This window comes from Sinocyclocheilus grahami, unplaced genomic scaffold (assembly GCF_001515645.1).
Source record: "Sinocyclocheilus grahami isolate Dianchi unplaced genomic scaffold, SAMN03320097.WGS_v1.1 scaffold47.1, whole genome shotgun sequence".
Classification (NCBI taxonomy): Eukaryota; Metazoa; Chordata; class Actinopteri; order Cypriniformes; family Cyprinidae; genus Sinocyclocheilus; species Sinocyclocheilus grahami.
The window spans coordinates 1,772,113-1,796,001 of record NW_015505226.1 but is presented as its reverse complement, the minus strand read 5'-3'; the positions used below and the strand labels follow the sequence as shown (position 1 = coordinate 1,796,001).

General features: G+C 37.5%; 1 protein-coding gene and 1 long non-coding RNA gene across 3 annotated transcripts; one reads left to right on the top strand and one right to left on the bottom strand.

Annotated features, from left to right (window-relative positions):
- Positions 1-1,443: 1,443 nt before the first annotated feature.
- Positions 1,444-23,745, top strand: LOC107582720 (uncharacterized). The gene is made up of 3 exons (XR_001608972.1): positions 1,444-1,807; positions 23,378-23,391; positions 23,732-23,745. It is a non-coding gene; the product is annotated as an uncharacterized lncRNA (long non-coding RNA).
- LOC107582718 (vitamin D3 receptor B-like) lies at positions 1,912-20,299 on the bottom strand. Of its 2 annotated transcripts, XM_016268660.1 has the most exons (9): positions 20,220-20,299; positions 9,620-9,764; positions 9,343-9,473; positions 8,189-8,373; positions 7,256-7,355; positions 6,160-6,346; positions 4,514-4,665; positions 3,225-3,341; positions 1,913-3,111 (listed from the first exon to the last, which is right to left on the bottom strand). In XM_016268660.1, exons 2-9 carry the CDS (start codon positions 9,760-9,762, stop codon positions 2,858-2,860), a joined length of 1,269 nt encoding a protein of 422 aa, XP_016124146.1. In that variant the 5' UTR covers positions 9,763-9,764; positions 20,220-20,299; the 3' UTR covers positions 1,913-2,857. The 2 variants fall into 2 exon arrangements, with proteins under 2 accessions (XP_016124145.1, XP_016124146.1); XM_016268659.1 differs by lacking the exon at positions 20,220-20,299 and having other exon boundaries at positions 1,912-3,111; positions 9,620-9,833.
- Positions 23,746-23,889: the final 144 nt, after the last annotated feature.

Sequence of the window (23,889 nt, the reverse complement as noted above, 5' to 3'; positions counted from 1 at the left end):
ATTTAAAAAGAGAAAAAGAGAGAAGGCCATGCTCTGACAGGTTTTGTGTAATTATTTTTGCGGAGCAGCAAAATCCAACTGAGCAGTAAGAATAAAGAGGGGGAGGGGCCTGAGGATGGCCAACCAATCCCAGCAGCAACTGAACACTGTCAATCATGGAAGTGACCACGCCTTAACAGCTCTCAGCTTTCTTGTGAAGGTTGTCTGTCTGTCTGTCTGTCCGTCCGTGTATGTAAATGTTTCAACATGTTGAAGAAAACTAAGGATACAAATACTGTACACACAGATAATATCATTCTAAAAAAATCTGATATAACAGCTGTTAAGGCGTCTTTGTTGTTAAGTGATATTCATACATGAGGTACTGGGTTGTCCATGTGAGCCACTGCAATAAATACAAACATGAATCATAAAAAAATACAAATCAAATGTTTCTGTTCCCCAGAGAGGTAGTTTGTTATGGTTACATTTTGGACTCGGAAAAGAGACCAACATCAATTTCATCTTCGTCTTTCTCATGTCTCGCCATCATCATCATCACCACGCATACTGTATACTTTGCGACTGTTTAAACGTGACATGTTGTCCTGGTTTGTCTGATCTATATTTATGGGAAGTGCTGCAGGGATATTCTCACTTGTTCATCGTGAAATCAGAACGAAACAAGTGAGTGAATGATTACAAAAATGCTCAAGACTGGAAGATTTCATAGTTTCCCAGTTTAAAATTGAGTGTACGCCCTCATCCCACAAAGTACTGAGCAGCTTAGAATAGACAGAAGGCATGAAGACGATAAAACAGACAGTCAAAAGAGAGCAATAAGATCATGAAAGAAAAATGTATATATATATATAAAATATGCCCGCACTGGGAAGGAGGTTAGCATTCAATCATACTTTCCGATATTTGCATACCTACCCACACATAAACAAAACGACCCTCTGCTGTGCCACCACCTGTACACTGATACCAGAATATCAAAACTAGTCTACAAGAAAATATTTTAATCTTTTACATTTGCAAAGTAATACTCATAGATATATATATATATATATATATATATATATATATATATAGCAAACCTTCCATATCATTAGATCTTAAGTGCCATGACTAAGTTATTTAATAGTAATATAATGAGGAAACGATAACCTTCTCACACAAACACACATTCCCATCAAGGCTGGGCCAATTATGCAACACCCAATTATATATGAATATACTTGGTGTATAGGTAAATGCTATACATTGCCCTCACTTCATAAACACACGCTTCCAGACACACACACGCACTGCGCTCTCCTTTCCGAGCGACCGCAGTTTCCAGGTAGTTAAATTCAGCTTACATGATCATTAAATCGTTCCGACACCAAACTCACACCTACAGACAATCTTCATTAAACTATGATTAAATCTCATACCACAGAAAAGAAACTATGAAACTATGATTTTTTTTTTTTTTTTAAGTGACATGATTTTCAAGTATTCCAATTAATTTTATTAAGAATGTTTTCCCACAATTTTTGAATACCATAATGTGGAAAAAAATCCTCATTAATGTAATATGAAGAGAAAAATATATATTATTTAAAATGTAAATAATACATAATTGTAATATGAATGATATCCATTGTAGAGTAATCCACATTAGAGTAATTCAAATTTCACCTGGGGAGATTCTCTTCTTTTGGGTTGAAATATGACCCAGACATTTTTATTTTAGCTGTGTAACTCTTGCTTGTGTGAAATGTGCTATAAATAAAAAAAATTATAAATTAAATTCATGATAAAAAGCATTCAGGATTTTGTTAGCGGTGTCATGAGAAAAAAAATATGATGGCTAATGAAGGGTAAAATGTTGAAAAAAATTTAATTAGTTGAACTAATCAAAAAAAAAAGAAGAATGATAGAATGGAAGATTTGAGAAATATGTAACCTACAGGACTTTACGACAATGTAAAGAATGGAGGTTAAGCTGTTTTTTAAAACGCAAATCATGATTCCGTTTCCTGTATGTTTTCATAAACGCACAGTTAGATCGTAGTCTTTGTTTACCTATTCATTATAACCAGCCAGGGCTGCAGGGTCTCCCTCTGCTAGATTCTACCATTAGTCACAAGAAGCGCTTATATCAAACTCTATTTACACTGATTTGAAAAGTTACGAATATAGATACTGAGTCTTATTTACAGGTTAGCTGCGTGGCGAGCGCTAATGCTGCACTGACCACTTTGTGGAGGCGTCAGGTTATTGGCCAATCACAGCACAGGCAAATAACAGGAGAGAAGACAGCCATTGTTCAGCGAACTATCAGAGCTCTGGAGGCAGAGGAAAGGGAGGCGGAGCTGCCGTTTGATTGGTTAAGTGGCTAGGCGAGGGGTGAGTTAGAGCTGTGTGCTTGCATTAGTACTTTTAACCCTGTGCATTTAAAGGCAGGAGGTGAAGAGACAGGACATCAGCAGTAGTGGACAGCGCTTTGGGGACCATGCAGAGGTTTAGAACAGGACTGCACACTCACACACTCATCCTACACATGCAGTGTAATACTGTTGGCTATTGATAATACAGTAAAATATACTGTATTGAGTTGCCACAGTGAAAAACACCATGACCATATTACATTCTCATGAGAATGTCTTCCTTACATACAACAAACAAATGCAAACATCTATGGCACTCTCTAGCCGATCTGTAAATGATGAGGGATACAGTTACACACACACACACACACACACACAAACGTCATCCTGGAAACTGTATGCATTTTAAGGTGATTGACCGTACATTCACTCCACTCCACAATCCTCCGGGTCACGCCGTTTGACCTGCATGTCTTGCTCCGACTTGGGTGAACTTGCTAAGTGACCTGTCCGCCGAACACCTCCAGCACCAGAGGGGTCAGCTGCATGCTGTGTTCGGGCTGGAAAGAAAGGGAGCGATACTGTTTGGAGTGCTCTTCGTTCAGGCTGCGGAGGTCCGCCAGCTTCTGGATCATCTTAGCGTAGAGCAGACACCCCCCCGGGTGATGCGCACGGATATACGCCTGCAGAACCTCAGATAACCTGTCCTGCAACGCTTCCACTCGCTCGTGGTCCTGCACCCCAGGCCGGTCTACGAGCACACAAACACAGACAAGTGAGATTTCTGTTTGCAAGCACAGGCTTGTTTCACGGGATGAAGTCTCAGTCTGTCTAATGCTTGGTGCATATGGGATACACGCTGACCTGGAGACAGCAGGCAAATGGCCATCAGCAGCACATGTTCCTCCTCATGTAGGTTGAGCTTTTTCAAGCCCACCTGAAACTTCACCAGAGGCTCCAACAGCTCCAGAGTGTGTCCAGCTGTGCCCCCAAACATACACAAAATCAGGATGATTTCATTAGGCTCATTATTAACGGAGACTAACTACAGGTGTTGTTCATCACAAGGACTATGGACCTTGTTCACAACGTTTGATAACCAGAAAGTGATTAAAAAACTTATTTCATTTTTGAAAACCATATCTATTGTTTTATAATTACTTATGAATTGATCCTGTTTATGCAGTAATTATTATAATTAATTAATTATACTTAATTCATCATTAATTTAAATGTAACAAACTTCAGTAAAACAATTATAATCAATACTTTCATGTATTGGTCTATATTTATGCTATATATTAAACATTTAAAATGAATTAATTTAACTAGTATAAATGAACTATTTAAAACATTAGCATAGATAAATGCTGTAAAAAATATTATTCATTATTAGCTCATTATACCTGATGAATGTGAAGTTTGAACTTTGCAAAATGTTACCATAAATGTTTGTGCTATATTCTTTTAAAAACAAATGTCAGTCTTGGTAGTTTCTTAATTTTATATGTTGTTACCCAAAACAAAGATATGAATACATTTTTAATTTTGGCTTAGTGTCCACATTTTTTGGAGACAGTATATTGTCTCCATGCATAAAACTGGGATAAAAATAAAAATTAATTTGAGGAAAAAAATTTAAAATAAAGTTAACCTTACAAAACTTTTTTGTTATATATACCAAACCCACTGTTGACATCAAATGCAAATGAAACCTTCTCTTTGCGATATACCAAGTAAACTTTGACATAATATGTAACTATTCAGTGTTATTTTTGTATGTTTGTGTGCTATTCTGTTATTTATCAATATTTTGAATTACCTTTTATTTTTTTATTTTCAGTTTCATTTCCATTTTTAGTAATTTTGTTTTGTGGTTTTGTCATTTTAATTTTTTTTATTTGGTTGTTTTTTATATTTCTATTTAGTTTCATTTTTATTTTTGTTTCAGTTTTAGTTTTATTAATTTTAGCACATCAAACATATTTTATTTCAGTTAGTTGCCAGGGCAACATTTATAATATTAATTTAAGTTTGTAAGCTTTATTTCAGCTTTATTTCAATTAATGAAAATTATTTTTTTATTTAGTTTTAATAAACAATAACAAAACTGCAGCCACTGCATGAAACAATGTATGTCTGTTTGCGTGTACCTTTCGTGACATCATTCACGCAGTATTTAAAATCGGGTCCTCCACAGCTCCAGCTCATGTCCTCCAGACTGAAAGACTGGTTGGACCTGAGCATGATCACTTCTATAGCACTGGACTTGAGCAAAGCAATCTGATCTTCAGCTGTCAGCTCTCTAAGACACACAAACAGACACAAATGCACACACGTCAAATGTTGGCTCATGCTGGATTCTGAGAATGGCAGATGAAGAGGGAGTGGGTGCATTCAGTGCAGATAACATGACACTCCTATGGTTACCACAGCAACATGCGGTCCATCATGCATATGTATGTGCGCGCATTCTGAGGAAGCTGGGAAATACATGGAAGTACACAGAGGCAGGCAAGAAACATGTACGGAAAGTGACAGTCTATAAGGTCAAACATATTTTTATGCTCCTGAGGAAATTAAATCGATGATATTCATGTTAACATTAGCCTGTTGGGAAAAAGGTGGAACCTTCCACAAACAAGCACCACAAAAATGGATTAATGGAATGTAGAGATCATCCTTGCTCAAGACCTACAAAAATGAAACCCTGTGAAATTAAAAGGATAGTTCACCAAAAAATGAAATTAATTGCTGTTAATTTACTCACCCTCAGGCCTTTCGAGATGTAGGGGACTATTTGTCTTCAGTAGAACAGTAAAGAAGATTTGTAGCTGAAAAATGGTCCTTGGAGATTCATAAAATGCAAGTGAATGGCTACTGTCACTTTAAGAATACAGAAAAAAAAACATATCAGGCAACAAAAACAATACCTGTGGCTCCTGACGATATATTAAGGCCTTATGAAGAAAAACGATCGGTCAGTGCAAGAAACTGAATATTATTTACAACACAATTACCTATAACCCACAGACTCAGGCAACCAGGAAACCAGATTATTTTCGGACAGTTTGATTTAATGAAAAGGTTCAAATAACGGATTCATCAATTTGTTTATGTAATCAGGTAATGACATAATGTACATGCAATTATATTATTAAAGCACCCAATAATGAAGTGAAACACAGATGTTTTACTTGTCTAAAGCATTCAAAATGAAAAAAAAAAAAGTATTAATCAGTGGTAGCCATTGAATTGTATTTTATGAATTACCAAGGACCATGGTTTCAGTTAAAAATCTTCTTTACTGTTCTACTAAAGAAAAATGTCACCTACATCTAGGGATGTAAATTCACAGCAAATTTTCATTTTTGGGTGAATTATTCCTTTAAGAACAGCTTTATTCAGCTGAATGGAGCATATGCATATCATGTCCTGGAATGCTCTAATTTACTTAGATTTTTTTGTTGTTGTTATTGACTGTATAAATTATTGTTTTTATATAGTTTTTGAAAACTAGTACATATTTTCTGATTCTAAAAATCAAATCTGCAAAATTCAAAACACAACTGAATTCATATATATGTAATTAAAATCAAAATTACTGCTGTAAAAAAAAAAATTCTGCTGCTGTTTTTGTGCTGTAAAATTTCTTCAGTTTTGTTGCAAAACTGAATTCCTTCTGGTAACTGTCAAATTTCTTCAAATTGCAATTCAGTAAATCCCTCCTCCTGCCATTCCAAATAAAATGAATTCATGAATTACAAAAAAAAAAGACTGTTCACAAACAAAAATGTACCTGAATCCAGGAATCGTCTTGGCAAATCCGATGACCTTCTGAATGCTGTAGGAAACCAGGTCAGCCAGGTGAGGAAGCATGGAAAGACCAGTGCCCTCACCCTCTTTTGAGTCTGGACTGGAGTTTAAACCCTGCTCCTGATACATCATCAACAGATTACTCAGATTCATCTTACGATCTCCTGACTCTACAGATGTGAAGAGAGAGAGAGAGGAAGAGACAGAAAAAAATAAACAAAAAAAGATCAAAGATGCTTTGCTTCATCTGAGCCACCTTTCAAACTCAACAATCCATGTATTAATCCATGTCCTGATTAACAGAAGCGTTATCTCCCCCTTGTGTATGTTTCAAAATCTGCCAACAGCCTTATATAAAACAGCCAGACAACAAACAACTTCTGTTTTTAATGTTTTAGTGAACTGTAAGGAAATTTTGTGGAAAAGATTATTTCAGCAATTTTGTGTACATTAAATTTGCTTTCATATATTATGACTGCACAATTATGGGGGAAATCAATGTTGTTTATTTTTTCTTGACATTGTAACTGCATTTATTCATTTGGATTTTTTAAAATTCAAATTTGTAATAAATGCTTACTAAAGCTTGCACTACAATCCCTGAAGACATCTGCAGCAATCAGAAAATTAATCTGAACTGTTTATTATTAAAAACAAAATTTTTCAATTGGTATTTTTATTTATTTTAAAAATCATAAAGTACTCATAGTGAGCGCTGTAAGATTATGGTCATACCCCCCCACCCCAATAGAGTGTTTATGATTAATGTCATATTTAAAGTTACAAAAACAACTTGCTGCTTCCAGGATGAGCCGTGTGTGTGTGTATACATGTACGCATGTGAATAGTCTGTTTGTCATTAGAGTGGCTCTCCTGTGACGTCAGGCATGGTGAGATGAACAGTGCCTGCTGTGCATATAAGACACACACCTCTCTAACACACAAACACGCGCCTGCCCGTGCCTCAGACTGGGCTGAAAAATATTTCTCAGAAGAAACTTAACAGGTGATTTACGCACAAATGAGTGTTTGTGTGCATTTGTTTCGCATGTGTATATGCTTGTGCGTTTGTGTGTCACCTGGAGAGTGGCTGAAGGAGTCTGACGAGGCATCTGATAGTGAATGAAGAGACGCGGCTCGGCTGGCACTACGTGTAACTGGACCCTCTCTAACTGGAGGCTGCAACAAAACACACATAAACATAAGAACACACTAAAAAAAATAGCAAAGGATGCCTAAGTGAGAAAGACAAAAAAAATGGGACCCAAAAAGTATTTGAACACTTAAAAATGTAAGAATGTCTCTGCATTATTATATAACAAAATATCAAAGCAATGGGATTTATTTGACATATAGCAAACATTTGGGATATCATATATACATCACCATTCAAAAATTTGGGAATAGCAAGATGTTTTTTCATTTTTTTTTTTTTAAATCTATATTTTTATTCATCAAGGACACATTAGATTGAACAAAAGTGGAAAATGCTGTTCTTTTGAACTTTCTATTCATCATAGAATTTTTAATCATGGTTTCCACAAAACTGTTTTCAACATTGATAATAATAAGAAATGTTTCTTGATCACCAAATCGGCATATTAGAATGATTTCTGAAGGATCATGTGACACTTGAGACTGGAGTAATAACTGCTGAAAATTCAGCTTTGCCTTCACAGGAATACAATCCATATTATATATTAAAATAGAAAACAGTTATTTTAAATTGTAATAATACAAAATAAATACAGCCTTGGTGAGCCTATTGAGACTTCATTCAAAAACTTTTTTTTTTAAAGACAAAAATCTTACCAACCCCAAACATTTGAACGGTATTGTATGATCACTTAAAATCATTTGTTTACAGATGCCGCTTGGTTTGATGCTTAATGTTGCCTGCACTTAAGTGTCCAAAACCTCACTGAGCCCACTGTTCAAGAACATCTTAAAACTGGTTGAATGGTATGCAGAAGAGAGGAAGAGAACAGAGAAACATCAGATGAATAGTTTACTCTGAAGCGTGAGAAGTCAGAGTAGGAATCGTCATAGGTTTTGTGATGCGCATCCACCAACGTATCAATGATGCTGCGCTGCTCTTCTGAAAGCTGGGGCTTCTGCACCTCCCTCTGCGCCTCCTCATCCTTTCTCCTCTGGATCAGCTCCTTTTTCCTCTGAACTTCCTCATCCGTCAATATAACTGAAGGAAAAAGACAGATGAGTATTATTGCTATGCCCATGTAATATAATTTTATTACAGGTAAAATACAGATTAAAAAAATGAGGAACTAAAATCGTATGTTGTTCTCCAGTGCTATATTACAACCAGAATTCATTATAATTTACTTTAGTATAGTTTGATAGAGTTCTGTTTAATCAATAGCTTTAATTTAATTCAGTCTCATAGATACTGACAATGGGGAGAACAATTCCATCAGACCATTTTTACTTGTAGAAACGTCTGAAATTTTTTTTTACCACATTATCTGAACATTTATTTCCCTTTCTACTGGATATTTCTCTTCCTTTTCCCCCACTAATCTAAGCATTATTTATTATTAATTTATTAATTTTCAGTCTCTCTAAATAAATGTAAACTTTTTATTTTTAGGTTTAAAGAAATATTCAGGTTTATAGCTATTACAATTGTTGGGGACATTAAAACATTTGCATCAAATATTGCCTTTTTATGACTTAATTCAAATATATCTTATCTTTCTGCATGTGATGTTTGTTTTAAAAAAAAGTGATAAAATACAAGCTATAATTTCCACTGATGATTCTTCAAAACACAAGAGCAATCAAACATTGTGAAATCCATATTCTGAAGCACCTTTCACTTTCAAAATGATTCGCAAAGAGCTGCCACTCAGGAGCATGAGCTCACAAATGGTGAAACTACTTCCTTATCCTAAGTATCATTTTGCTAACTGCCTTTCGGGGCCTTTTGTGAATGGATCATCTTACATACTTTTGTTTGGAACAACCTTACAAATAGCATGCCATTCCTGCAGAGCCCTTCAAGATCACAAAAAATGACATTTGGAAGCTTTTGAAACTCCAGGTTAAATAAAAATCTAAACTATAACTAAAACATGATATAACAAAGTATGTCTTGGCTCCCAGTAATCAGTGTTCCCGAGATGTGTCATGTTGGCTAGTAACTCACACTCTTTCATCATGCCAATATCCAGGCAACGCTTGAGTCTGCAGGCCTGGCAGTGGCGACGGTTATCTTTAGTGATGGTGCAGCTTCCATTAAAGGGACAGGTAAAACTGGCCTTCCGCTTCATACTGCGCCTAATGAACACGCATGCAAAAACGCTAAAAATAGTCTGGCAGTATCACATTGGTTACAGATAATATGTGTTAATGGGCTTCTTAATGAACATCGGTGTAAATGTGCGAATACCAAATCGGATGAGAGAAAGTGCATGCATGTGTACCTGAAGAAGCCTTTGCAGCCCTCGCAGGTCATCGCATTAAAATGAAAGCCACTGGCTTTGTCTCCACACACACCACAGATCCGTGGAACATTACGGTCAAACTCATCTGGCACTTGAGTGGATGTACTAACGGCTGACTCCATCACTATAGGAGACGAAGGAGGAGGAGGAGGAGAAACAGAGTTGTGCATTTATGGGGATGATGGGAACATTACAATATTACAATTTAAAGATTACAATTTTACAATTTAAAAGAACCGCTTTCTTGTTGAATATATTTTAAATTGTAATTTATTCCTGTGATGCCAATACTGAATTGATAAATGAATACTTTTATTTAGCAAGGGCGCATTAATTTGATAAAAATGACAGTAAAGACATTTATGTTACAAAATATTTCTATTTCAAATAAATGCTTTTGAGCTTTCTATTCATTAAATAATCCTGAAAAAAGTATCAAGTAGGGTTGGGCGATGTCTACAAAACTGGCATCGGACGATGTCTACAGTGAAGCATCGCGATGGACGATGACATCGGCGGGGGCGGGGGCGGGGGCGAGCGACACGCAACAGCAAAGCGACACAATCCCATTCATTTCAATGGAGAGCTGGCGATTTTCCGGCGACACGAGCGACAGAGCGACATAATCCCATTCATTTTCAATGGAGAGCTGGTGACTTCCGGCGACACGAGCGACAGAGCGACATAATCCCATTCATTTTCAATGGAGAGCTGGTGACTTCCGGCGACACGAGCGACAGAGCGACATAATCCCATTCATTTTCAATGGAGAGCTGGTGACTTCCGGCGACACGAGCGACAGAGCGACATAATCCCATTCATTTTCAATGGAGAGCTGGTGACTTCCGGCGACACGAGCGACAGAGCGACATAATCCCATTCATTTTCAATGGAGAGCTGGTGACTTCCGGCGACACGAGCGACAGAGCGACATAATCCCATTCATTTTCAATGGAGAGCTGGTGACTCCCGGCGACACGAGCGACAGTGACCGTTGGCGACGGAATGTGGGCGTGTCAAGCGATGCGAGTCAAGCGACAAAAGTTCAGAATTCTTCAACTTTACGCAAATAAGCAGCGAATTTCGCGAGCGACAACAAATGGGAGTGAAGTCAGTGGAGAGCACGTGATTCATCTGCTGTAGTGGAGTGTTACGGGTAACTAGGCAACCAGTAGTAGGAACGCCCACTAGCGACATAAATTGCCAGCTACAAGCGACAAACAGCGAAAAAGTCGCTGGCGGTGTGAACGGGGCTTGGGGCGTCTCCAGCGACGCTACAAAGTTCAGAATCCTTCAACTTTATGCAAATGAAGAGCGAATTTCGGGAGCGACAGCCAATAGGAATGAAGACGGTTGAGCTCATGTGATTGTTCTCCTCTTGCGCTGTAGATAAACATATGCAATGGTGGAAAGTAGGCTCTGTTTCTCATTAATTTTTGTTTGTATGTACGGATTTAATTTTGATTTAGATTATATTTATTATATTGCCTCTAAAATGTTTGTACTTAGCAGGCAAGAAACCTGATTCGCTGTCAAGGCAAACAGTAGAACGCCCACTAGCAACCTCATCGCCAGCTCCCAGACAAAAGTCGCTGCTAGTGTGAACGGGGCTTTAGGGCCCGTTCACATGTCGCGCCTAAAAACGCGTGGAAAACGCTACGTGATTGTTAACATCTTTCAATGTTGTTACGGGAAAGGATGAAGCTGATTGGTTGGTTCTTGTCACATGACTCGCGGTGGCATTCTGAAAAGTTTAAATGTTTTTATCTCGATGCGGCGCGGACGCGCCTGGAAAAAATATGAGCACGTCGCACCACGTGATATGTGAATGGCCCCTTAGGGGGTGTGCCCGAAGCGTGAATCCTTAGGGGCTGTTCACATATCGCGTCTTTTAGGGGCCATTCACATATCGCGTTCTTTGCGCACTCAAGTTCGTTATTTCAGTGGCATTCTGAAAAGTTTAAATGTTTTTATCTCGATGCGGCGCGGACGCGCCTGGAAAAAATGAGCACGTCGCACCACGTGATATGTGAATGGCCCCTTAGGGGGTGTGCCCGAAGCGTGAATCCTTAGGGGCTGTTCACATATATCGCGTCTTTTAGGTGCCATTCACATATCGCGTTCTTTGCGCACTCAAGTTCGTTATTTCAAATGTAGACGCGCGCTCATAATGGAAGCGACGCGCTCATTTTTATCCAGATAAAAACATTTCAACTTTTCAGAATGCTGCAAGTGCACAGCGGGTCATGTGACAAGAACTAACCAATCAGCTTCATCCTTTCCCGTAACAACATTGAAAGCTCAGCCAAGATGAAGGAACAGCTGATCATAGCTGTACAGGGATAGCCATTCTTAAATAAATTTAGTAGCAGAGCTACTGCAAGTGATTTTTAGTGCTGCAAATCCATTTATCCTTTGCTGAAACTTCCGCGTCTTCACGGAGCGCAGGGCATGGTTGCTTAGCAACGGCAGACGCCTCCAGAGCGCAAGCGCCGAACGCTTTGGAAAAAAGCAGAAAGCGGCGCGCCTAGCGTTTTCCACGCGTTTTTAGGCGAGACATGTGAACGGCCCCTTATAAGGGAAACATCGTGATGTCTATCAGCCATCGGCGATGGACGATGGCATCTCTATCGGCCCAACCCTACTATCAAGTATCATGTATATCCAAGTATCAAGCATATCAACATACATTAAGCATCAAAAACTACTTTTCAGCCTTGATAATAACAAGAACCATTATTAATATTGGAGCGCCAATAACAACTGATAAAAAAACTGAGCACCAAATCAGAATTATTTCTGAAGGATCATGTGACACTAAAGACTGGAGTAATGACTGCTGAAAATTCAGCTTTGCCATCTCAGGAATAAATAACATTTTAAAATATACTAAATAGGAAAAAAGTTACTTTAAATTGAAATAATATTAGTAATACTGTTTTTACTGCATTTTTGATCAAATAAATGCAGGCTTGGTGAGCATAAAAAACTTCTTTCAAAAACATTAAAACAATTGTGATTATTATAAACTTTTGACTGGTAGTGTATATAAAGCAGGAATAAAAAAAAAAGAAGGGCATTCCCTATTTCTTCAGTACAGACCGACAGAATAACAAAACCACAAATCATAACTGATGTTCTATAGCGAGTGTTGAATAATTAACAATTCTTTAATAGAACAATAAATCATTCTGATTAAAGCTATGAGGCAGTATCACAAACTGAATGGGGGGAAAACAGAGTTCTTTATATAAGCATCACTAATGTATGCGCATTGATAAAGAGCGTACGAGATAGAGGGGAATATTAATTAGCTATCAGTGCTACACCATCGAGGAAGGGCAGGAGGATTGGAGTGGTTGTAGGAGACTGTGCAAATGAAAACAAACAGATGTCAGCTTCAATATCTCCATCAAAAGCCTTTTTTGAAAAAAAGAAAGAAAAAAAAAGAACAAGGTCAGCAAAAACAGAAACATAAAATCATTATATATAGCCCCACTGAGCAACCCATGAGGAACAGCAGCCATGCTGAAATGAGTCAGAGGTCAAAGTGACACGCCAACTCAAACAGCTAAAAAGCATCAGGTGATAAGAATATTGTCACAATAAATGTGTATATGATAAAAGCACGCAATTAACCCTTTCACTGTCGTAATACATGGAATCAGCAATAAAGTGGAGATCTATGTGAAAGGTTGCAGGGACATCACGACTCAATGTGTACAAACAGGAACAGTGCAAACCAAATAAACATACCTCAGCACAGAGGGTGATGTCATCTGAATGATGTTTTTCTGTTTTCACTCAGTAAATTGTGAGGAAATGCTTCATATAGTGTACACACACACACACACACACACACACGATGTAACCTCTTCAAGAGAAAGTTCTCAAATTACTCTAATGCACACAGAAAACTCACACTAATAAAACCATTTCAAAACACTTCAGCACATAATTATGCATTTATCTAAATTGGGCTGTTCATTTATTCATCCATTCAAAATGTGTGAAACATTTGCAATCCCTGTTTGTGAAGATTTAGTTGGCAGTCATCCACAAACATGGCACTACTTATGTGCATATCTTTGAAGGTAACCTGCAGATGGATGTTGCTATTTTTCATGGCTTTTCCAGTAATGATAATGATTGTTTTTTGCTTGTCAATATTCAGACAGATTCAAAAAGGGGGACAGAAGTAAATCATATAATAATAAATCAACTTTAAATTAATAAATAAACAATAACAAAAAGTGTTTAATAAAATGAATGTGAACTTTGAAGTACAGGCTTACAGTGGGCGCAAACAAACTCTTTAAATGTCTCTGTCATTATATAAGAAAATATATAAAAGATTGGTATTTTTTTCAAACTAATTAATGCAATTCATATACATTTTAGGTCATTTTTACTTCATACATGCTTACATAAGCATTCAAATCCTGGTGCACTCAAGTGCAGGAAACAAGTCATTGAGTTTCATTATTCTGGATTGTACCTAATTTCTTAACAGCCTGTGTGGAAAAAAATCTGTTAAATCATAAAGTAGACTTAGTGAAGTGAGCTGTAGCTATGAGTGATAGCCTTGCTATACAACATAGTCCTCATCAACTAATATTATGAGCAATGCTCTGCATTACACTCAATAATCTAAAATGAACTTCACATGTAAAGTGCAAAACATAGATTTAACAAAAAGAAAGACAAATCCATTTAATAATACTATTTTCCTGATAATCATAACATGAATATATAATGACTTTATATAATATAATTAACATAATTTCCTTCTAAAAAGTATACTAAAAGCAGTCAGTCTAAAAGCAATTGTTAGGTACATTCAGTCCTTGCTTGCTTTCACAAGTCTCCAAAATCATTAACTGTGTGTGTGCACACTGAGATTTTGGACTGTGCACATCACTATTCGCATTTGCTTCAGCATATAGCTCTTTTTATCAACGTAGCATGAAGGAGATAAGAGACTTTCCGAAAATCTTAAATGTGTCTTAATTGGCCGGTCAGGTTAATGTTTCATCTGATGCCATATAGCATCTAAGAAATCTGAGAACACATGGGATATTTAGGTCTGGACATGTGAAGACGGCATGACTGACACTTTGACTGTGGCCTCACTATATGTATGATCGTGATGCCCTTTAAGGTAGTTCAGAGTTAATGATTGAACTGACTGAAGCATCACATAGCACTAACAAGTATGTAGGCCAAGGTGTACGAGAAAGACTGTCCCTCTTCAGCAAAATGACCTGGTTGTGAGTATAATGGCCTGTTTATCATATAAAAGAACATGATGTACCGCATGACTAAAGTGGAGAAGATCGCCTTCGAAGTAACATGCACGATCGTTATCTTTTAATCGAAATTGAAAACGGTTTGAAAATATGTTGAGAATTGACTTTGACCTTTTCGAAAACAAATGCAGAGAGCAAAGTCATTGCTGATAACCAGAGATTAGCATATTCCATAACATATTGCCAGTGGTTATTGTGTAACATACAGTGGTCATGCTATAGTAACTCTATAACATGTAGCTACGGTGATACTTCAATCGACATGCGTAACTATGGTTCCTTCGCGATAAAAACTTCTAGTAACTGCATAATGCGGGTTGACTTTGTAACTAGTGTGGCATTTGGGCATAGTTAGGTCGTAAATTTAAGTAAACAGAGAAAAGCACCCCAGCCCTTACAGCAGAGGCTGAGGGGCACCTGTACACAGGACAGGATAGAGATGCTGTCAGGGTTTCATAAACCTTCATTAGCTATGACAACACACAGATACAGACTCACACGGCAGGAATGCCAGGCCTGGCATGGAGACCATGTGGAAAACACAGGAACACATGCAGCATCACATACTAAAGCCCTGTAGAAATGTTCTCCCACTTGGAGCAACACGGCAAACTGGCTTTGACAGCTATAAAGGCAGAACGATCAGCAGACCCATAAAAACCATAAAAACAGACAGAGACTTAGAGACAAACAGTCCTACACATTTCCTCTATACACATACACACGCTAAGGAAATATGTGTGCATGTGTAATGCGCAGAGCCAGTTGGGTCAGCACGGGTCCAGAACACACAGAAACTGCTGCTGTCCTCACACGAACCCTACTGGAAACACACTGCCAGATTATAACACTGCCACACACTCACACACAAAGTCTCTCTCTCACACACACAACACACAAAATTCCACAAGTACACCACACAAATACAAACTAAGACTCGTGCCAAGCAACACTCTATGAGGACATGGTAAAGTCATTTTACTGTCATATTCTTTCAGAGATTTCCATTTGCATAGGGTAAAAACATACACACGTTATGTAAATGTATAAGTAATTGTTTATACTAGATGTTCGACCACAGACAGCATTTACACTGAAATAAGGAGCCGGAACAGCCGAAGTATGTGTTGAAATCAAGCTGGTTTAGATTTAACCCCAAGAAATGTGGTAATATTCAGGAGAAAAATAAATTCGATCCATGTAGGCCAACATCATCACATCCAAAAATCGCTTCAACATAAACACAACCTTAAAGGGACAGTTCACCCAAAAATGTATATTTGGTCATCATGTACTCACCCATGTGTCATTCCAAACCTGTATGACTTTCTTTCTTCTGTGGAACACACGAGATAATATTTTGAGAAATGCATGTACGGTATATTTTTGTCCATACAATGGAAATCAATGGTAACCAAAACGGTTCGGTTACCAACATTCTTCAGAATATCTTCTTTTATGCTCCACTGAAGAAAAGAAAGTCACACAGATTGAAACAACATGAGGCTGAGTAAATGACCACATAATTTTCATTTTTGGGTGAACCATCCTTTTAACGCAGTGGAGACAACAGCAACATCTCTACTTTTATCTTACTTTAATCTCAGAATTTATTTATTTAGCAAAACTTAGTTATTATAAATACTTACAGTTTCAGAAAAAAAAGGTACAAAGCTGTCACTGGAGTGGTACCCTCCAGTTACAAAATATTACAATAGTGCAAAATATAAACTTAAGGTACTAACATGTACCTTTAAGGTCCTATTAGGTACCATTTTGGGGTAAATAAGGTACAAAGATGTAGCTTTTAGAGTACTGTCCCAGTGACAACATTTTTTTTCTGACAGTGTATATTAGAAAACTTGTCAAATAAGAGACAAATGTGAATCTCGAAATCTTGATGAGACAGATGTATCACAGTTCAGTGAAGAAGAACCTAAATTGAGTCTGAGCAACATCTACTTCTGATTGGCCAATCGTTGCACCCTGCTGTCAGTTATTTTTGTGTAATAACCACTAAACTTTATAAGTATAATTTATGTATTTACTTGGTAAGTATGTAATTAGGGTGACAAGATCCTGCCACTTCCTGATCACCCTGTCTGACTGTATATTATCCCTTAGGCCCTATATATTGAAGGACTATCCAAAGTAACTAGAGGATCTTACAGAAATCAATGCAACGGAAAGAAAAAAAGAAAAAAAAGATCATACAATTCCTGTGTTATTTCAGTCTATTTGACTCTCAGTCCACATAGGTTTAGCTAAGCCATTTATAGCAATGTCAAGCACTGAGCAAATAGTACAAATCCACAGTAGCCGAAAATACGCTGCGCAAAGACATACATTAATCATTTATCATTCCATCATGCTGAAAAACCTCCTCACACTAAACATCAATTATTTCTGAACTGTTAAATTCATCATAAGCAAACAAATATTATTTTTAAAAAAGATGCAAAGACAAAGATAGCACTGTAAAACATTAGCCACAGTAAATAAACAAACATCAGGCCAAAACTGTTCAAGTTACATTACAAAAGTCAAATTTAGGCTGTTTACTAATGAGAAACCTGTGAATAGCCTTTTTACGTATTCGTCTTTGGTTACCCTTGCCGTAACGCGACCACTCACTCTGTCCATGCAAAACACGGGGCAAGAACACACACATGACCAGAAAAGTGTAATTGACTCCTCCTTCCTCTTTCCTCCCTTTTTCCCTCCTTCCGTACAGGGGGTCTTTCTACCCTGTGTCCAATCCCAGTGGTCTGCATGCACACACACACACACACACACATACAGAGCCAACTTCCCCTTCAATGGGCCTCTCTACAGGGCTACAGTCAAGGCCTCACAGCTTCTGCCTAGAGTTACAGAAACTACACACAGGCACACACATTCCAGCCTCTGAAATGAGCACCGCCACAATAACAACCTAAACATCACAATCCAGTTCCTTTAAACAAAAGGAACATATCATCAGTGCAACCTACATAAAGCGAGACGTGCACAAAGGAAGTCCAGCATGACACAGAATCGATCACGGTTATGAACATAACATACAGGTGCATGGGTATTTTGAACTATACTGAAAATGTAAACATCCAGTATAGGACGATATAGATTTTGCAGAAAACAATTCCACTGACTTTCAGTTATTTATCCTGCACTGATAATCAAAAAGACTAAAAAAAATAAAGAGAGAGAGAAAAAATTTTGATATGTTTACATATACAGCGTGCATTATAGTTCAAAAGTTTGGGGTTGGTAAGATTTTTAATGTTTTTGAAAGACGTTTCTCATGCTCAAAAACAAGGCTGCATATAATTGATCAAAAATACAGTAAAAACAGTAATATTGTGAAATATTATAACAACTTAAAAGAACTGTTTTCTACTTTCATATATTTTAAAATATAATTATTCCTGAGATGCAAAAGCTGAATTTTCAGTAGCCATTACTCCAGTCTTCAGTGTCACATAATTCTTTGGAAATCATTCTAATATATGCTGATTTTGGCGCTCAATAAACATATTATCAATGTTTAAAACAGTCACGCATCTTAATCTTTTTGTGGAAAAAATTATCTTTTTTTCAGGATTCTTTGATGAGTGGAAAGTTCAAAAGAACAGGATTTATTTAAAATAGATAACTTCTGTAAAATTATACAATGTCTCTTTTGATTAAATGTGTCCTTGCTTAATAAAGAATTTATTTCTTTAAAAAAAGGACTGATCCCAAACTTTCAAACAGTAGTGTTCATACAAAAGACAATGGTACTAAATAATAGGGAAAGAGGGTTTTGAAATCATTCCAGGGTATCTCAATTCAACATGGGACAAGGGTTTTTAAGGTCTGCCACCTGACATCAACCTAAACCACTAGAAAATATGAGAATTAATATGACCAGTCATTTACTTCTGACCATGCTTGTCTAACATGCCCTAACTAGTTGTCCATTAGGAACAGTGGAAAAAGACCTAGCCTAGATCAACCGACATGTTAAACAAACAATGCACACTACAACAGATTCTCAACATACCATCAGCACAATGTGCTTTCAGGTCTGAGTCACACACTCTATCTCCCATATGACCCACAAAGACATTATGTTAAACAATAGGTTAAAATGCCTCATATAGCAGGGTTATTACATTTTATTAGGTTTTTAATAAAGCATTTATAAAGTTTTACTTTTATCATCAGGTTTTATAAAACATACAGGTCTCTCCATCAGGTAAAATACGTAATATGCACATTGTGTTCCAACCATACTGCAAAAAAGACGACAATGTTTATTCTTATGACAGCATAAGATTAACAAATACAAGAAAACAAATTTTAAAAATTGTTTAAATGAAACAATAACTTTTCCTTACAATTAAACATTACAGACAAATAAGCAAATGCACAATAGATAATGTATTTATGTATATTTAAATACGCACATATGTGAAAATATATGAATGAAAGTTTAATTACATTGTAATTATTGAAATGTATGTTAACTAATGATCTATTAAACATTATATAATTCAATAATGTTTGGTAATTTTATCAAAGAAAGCTATTATAAAGTGATACGGCAAAAACACACACACACATGTACAGTGTAGGTATCCGACCTGAATCACTACACTCGTATAGCACGTTTTGTTGTGAATTAGTTAGGTACATCTCTGACATTACAGTTCTTGGTAAGAGAAGTTAGCTCAATCTCTAAAGCAGAACATTTAAAAGTGCTGGTAAAACTGTAGAAGCGATATTGTCGCTGTGGCTGATGATGTCGCAGTTGGAAATTACCGCAACAGATGAGCCGATGCGCAGCAATACTATCAAGATCACTCATTACCATTACATGCATTTACATTGCTTTGAACATAATCATTCCTTCATTAGCACGAATTTGCTGCTTTAAGTCATCCTTCAGAACTAGCTGTACTCAGAGGCATGCAAAGTTTTCCACGTTGTATAACGTGCCACGGTCGGTGTTTAAATTGCATTCAATCAGTGCAACGAGACAGACGCATCAAAGACACACGACTAAATAAACAGGTTTTAAAGTGACAAACGTGTTTTAGCTCAGCAACTACCACACGAACTCTCTCTCCCTCTCTGGATCTCATGTGCCAGGTTAAAAAAACAGTCACTTGAGTAGGTTACCTAACATTAGCAGACTAGCAGCTTTTGTTTTGAATTGCATTAGTGCATGCGCGCACAAGGTTCACTTTGATAAAAGTGTGTGTTAGAGTAAACTGCTCGCTTCGTACCTGCGTGCAACTTTTCCGATCAAGCGAGATGTGACTTTTGCTGCTTCACTTCAGCCCGTAACTTGTAAATCTTGGGGGGGGGGTTTTCACGCCGAGAACTTGGCGCGAGCTCCCATGCTAGCACGCCGAGAAAACACGCCCACCGCCTCGGCAGCGCAGCCCCGCAGAGGGTCGCCTCGCTCCGCGTCCAGCCGCGCCGCAGCCCCGTACTCGCGGTCGAGCCTCTGGAGGAGCTAGTCGACGAGATGCTAACGAATTACGCTGGCTATTGCAGTTTTGCAATCCATCCCGTGCAGATTTGATCGCGAGTCTGTGGATTAATTAAAGACAAAATAATACCACAAAAAATATCGGTCGATTCTGAAAGCACTTCCTCCGCGACCTGTGGGTGATTCGCAGTTTCAGGGCACAAAACAAACTTTGAACCCACGCTGGTTAGGACTGTAAAAATGTTGTACTTGACCCTAAATAGATGGTACTCCGTGTAATTACGCCCCGCCCAGACTCTACCCTGTACAGCGGATTTTCCTCCAATAACGGATCAAAGACTGTGCTGTGAGAGTGCGTCCGCTGTTTTGGTTGGTGTGACATCCTCTGCCACGCGCGCACTGTTTGGACAGGTCGGTTGTTCGTAAAGCGCGTGGGGACAACTCCCACATTCCACAAGCAAAACACACGCACTCACACGCACGCACGAACCCCACTGCTGCATTCACAGGCGAGCTGCTGCGCGCGCACATACACACTCACACACACTCACGCGCGCGAGGGGTGTGTCGTGACGTCAGAGACGCCAACGAGGTAAACAGTTTGTCCGCATGAGGTCGAGCATTATATTCGTGTATAAACGAGAATAAATGTGTGCCAGGCACTTCATTCTGTATTGAAGGAATACTTTTTACATTTACTCATCCTGTTGTTGCAAACCTGTATGACTTTCTTTCTTCTCTGAAACACAAAAGAATGACAGCCTCATGTACCGTTCATTTTCTTTGTATAAAAAAAAAAAGAGGCAAAGGTATCATTCCCTAACATTCTTTCTTTTTGAGAATACCATACAGGGTCGGAAAGGGTGAATAAACGATGACAGATATGAAATGAACGAATTTTCCTTTTGTGTTTTTGCTGCTCCTTTAAGAAAAACATAAATGCAACACAAAATAATTTATGGCCTAGCCAATAACCTACTTAACCTAATAGCAGTAGACGATTTCTGGTTGCTACAGTTACTGCAGTAAGTCATGGAAATGTTCAGCCGTCTATGACGGCCAGTCTTTTTTTTAAATATAATATTTGGGTTTGTAAGGAGATGAGTTCATGTTTTACTTGGGTGTGTCTGCCTGAGTAGTATATCAGAGGCTTCTGTTTCAGGCCTAGAACGCAGAGCTCAACATTGTGTGCTTGTGTGTGAGTATGCATAAGAGAAAAATAACATACAAGTTTGATTGTATTAGCCTGATCTCATGGGGGAATTCAGTCCTGTGGAACGCAGTGGGAGAAGAAAGGTTCTGTGTCATGTTTGTGTGCAGGCGTGTATGTGTATAAGATCTGAGCTGTAATGATTGATGGTGAATGTTGAGATAAAGGAAGAGAAATGTAATGGAGTGACGTAGTGAAAGGAAGATCGTAGAGGCATGAATGGAAGTAAAAGATGCAGAGAGAGGGGCATCTTATGGTTATCCATTGGCTGTTTCCGTCGTCCTCTCACAGGAACATATGGGCTATTGTCTGGAAATAAAGAGGGGCACATTTAGGGTACTAAGCATGCTTTGTACATACATTTAAAACAGCACCGCAAAGAGAAATAAAAGAGATACGGAATATCATAGAACTGCTACAATGTTGTTATACTATTAACACAGTAATACTGTATGTGAATTTATGATGTTTCATCTGGTCTTGTGACCTTCAGAGGATTCTGTCGTGGTGTTCACCTATAAAAGATCCCTCTCTCAATAGGCATCTGCATTTGACTAAGATCATACTTTTGTTCTCCTCTTTCCATTTCCCATGTACAAAATGTTCTGACGGTTACAGTGATATAACAGTTCATAACCTCTCAGAGACTACAAAGATAACTGTGGAATGTGTGCAGAACATAGAATGTTACTCCATGTAGGTCAAAGGTCAAGGGCAGCCAGCCAATCAGGATTCTGTATGAAAATCAGATAAAAACAGCTTAAAATCATATATAAGCAATACATTTTGTAAGCAGCAATAGTATTAATACAGTATTTTGCTATAAGTTTGATTGCATCATATAATAATGGCTGTTGTGAAAACAATAATAATAATCGTGTAATAAGTGTAATAATACTCTCGTTTGATTACGTCTTTAATTGATTTTTCCGTACATTTCTGCCATATGTACATTAACTGACAGTCACCACTAATAAGATACTACTAAATATTGTAGAAACTTAATTTGCTGTAAAGTTGCTTTGCAACGATTTGTATCGCGAAAAGCGCTATACAAATAAACTTGAATTGAATTGAATTAATACCGTATGCTTTGCTGTTGTGAAATATAAGGCTATTTATGGCATTCATATAGTTAGCATTTAGATTAAAACTATGTAAATGTAAAATAATTGTTGTGTAAATACTATTGTCATTTTGCATTATTGACACTATTTTCCTAATTAATGCTGTTCAGTTGCTTTGACACAATCTGTATTGTTAAAAGCGCTATATAAATAAAGGTGACTTGACTTGACTTGACTTAAATTTAGATTAAATTAGCTGGATTTTTAGTCTGTTGCCCCTTATTTTGTAATGAAAATAACCTTCTTCTTTTTTTTTTTGCCAAAAAGGGAAATATGAGAAAACACCCATCTTTCTTGCTCCATCTTTACTCGCAACGAAAATGTCACAAGGAAGAAGCATTTGATTTCCTAGAGAGAGAAAAAAAATAGGATAAACAGTGGAAAAAAGGACCAAAATAAAGACGTTTTACAGACCGACCATTCTTTGACTCTTTGTAAATCTTAATAATCTGCTATATTTGTTGCAGATGTTTTTGTCACGATGAAATGAATACATTTAATCAGAAAACACCCTGGATTGTTCGTGCACGGAAGTCATCTTTTGGAAAGATTTGAGGCTAGTAAAAGGAGCATAACGTTTTGTAACAATCCGATGCGTCTATTTCTCGGTAGAAAGATATAAATAAGTAAATAAAACGATTAAAACCCTGTTTCAGCAGGGCAGTGCGTGCGTGCGAGATTTGCCTTCAGTCCGAGGAACTGCCAGCTGGAGATGTCATGACTGTAAGCGGCTAAACATAACACAATATGAAATGAAAAGACACATTAGCGATAGTGTAAATAAAAATGAAAAAGCTGATACAATTCTAAAAACATTCAAGTACGTAGGTTATAATTTATACAAAAGTTACTAAAAAATACTGTTGGTTTGCTAGAACCTGCCAATGACTATAAGCAAACTAAGCACTATAAATACCCGAAAGGAAGCAACGCAATTTGACACTAAACAGACAAATACACGCGCAGTGTAATGGAAAGAACAATAACATACGAAAGTACAGCCCACATATTCAGTGAATAATCCTCTTCATGTCGTTGTTTTGGGAGTGTGGTCCCATGGTGTAATGGTTAGCACTCTGGACTTTGAATCCAGCGATCCCGGTGGGAATCTCGGTGGGACCTCG

What these genes read in the sequence shown, in the direction of transcription:
- LOC107582718 (XM_016268659.1), bottom strand. Translation starts at nt 9,810, where the DNA reads ATGCACAACTCTGTTTCTCCTCCTCCTCCTCCTTCGTCTCCTATAGTG. An exon ending in GGCTGCAAAGGCTTCTTCAG is followed by an intron (nt 9,474 to 9,619) that starts GTACACATGCAT and finishes CGTGTTCATTAG; the next exon opens with GCGCAGTATGAAGCGGAAGG. An exon ending in CATTTGCCTGCTGTCTCCAG is followed by an intron (nt 3,112 to 3,224) that starts GTCAGCGTGTAT and finishes GTGTGCTCGTAG; the next exon opens with ACCGGCCTGGGGTGCAGGAC.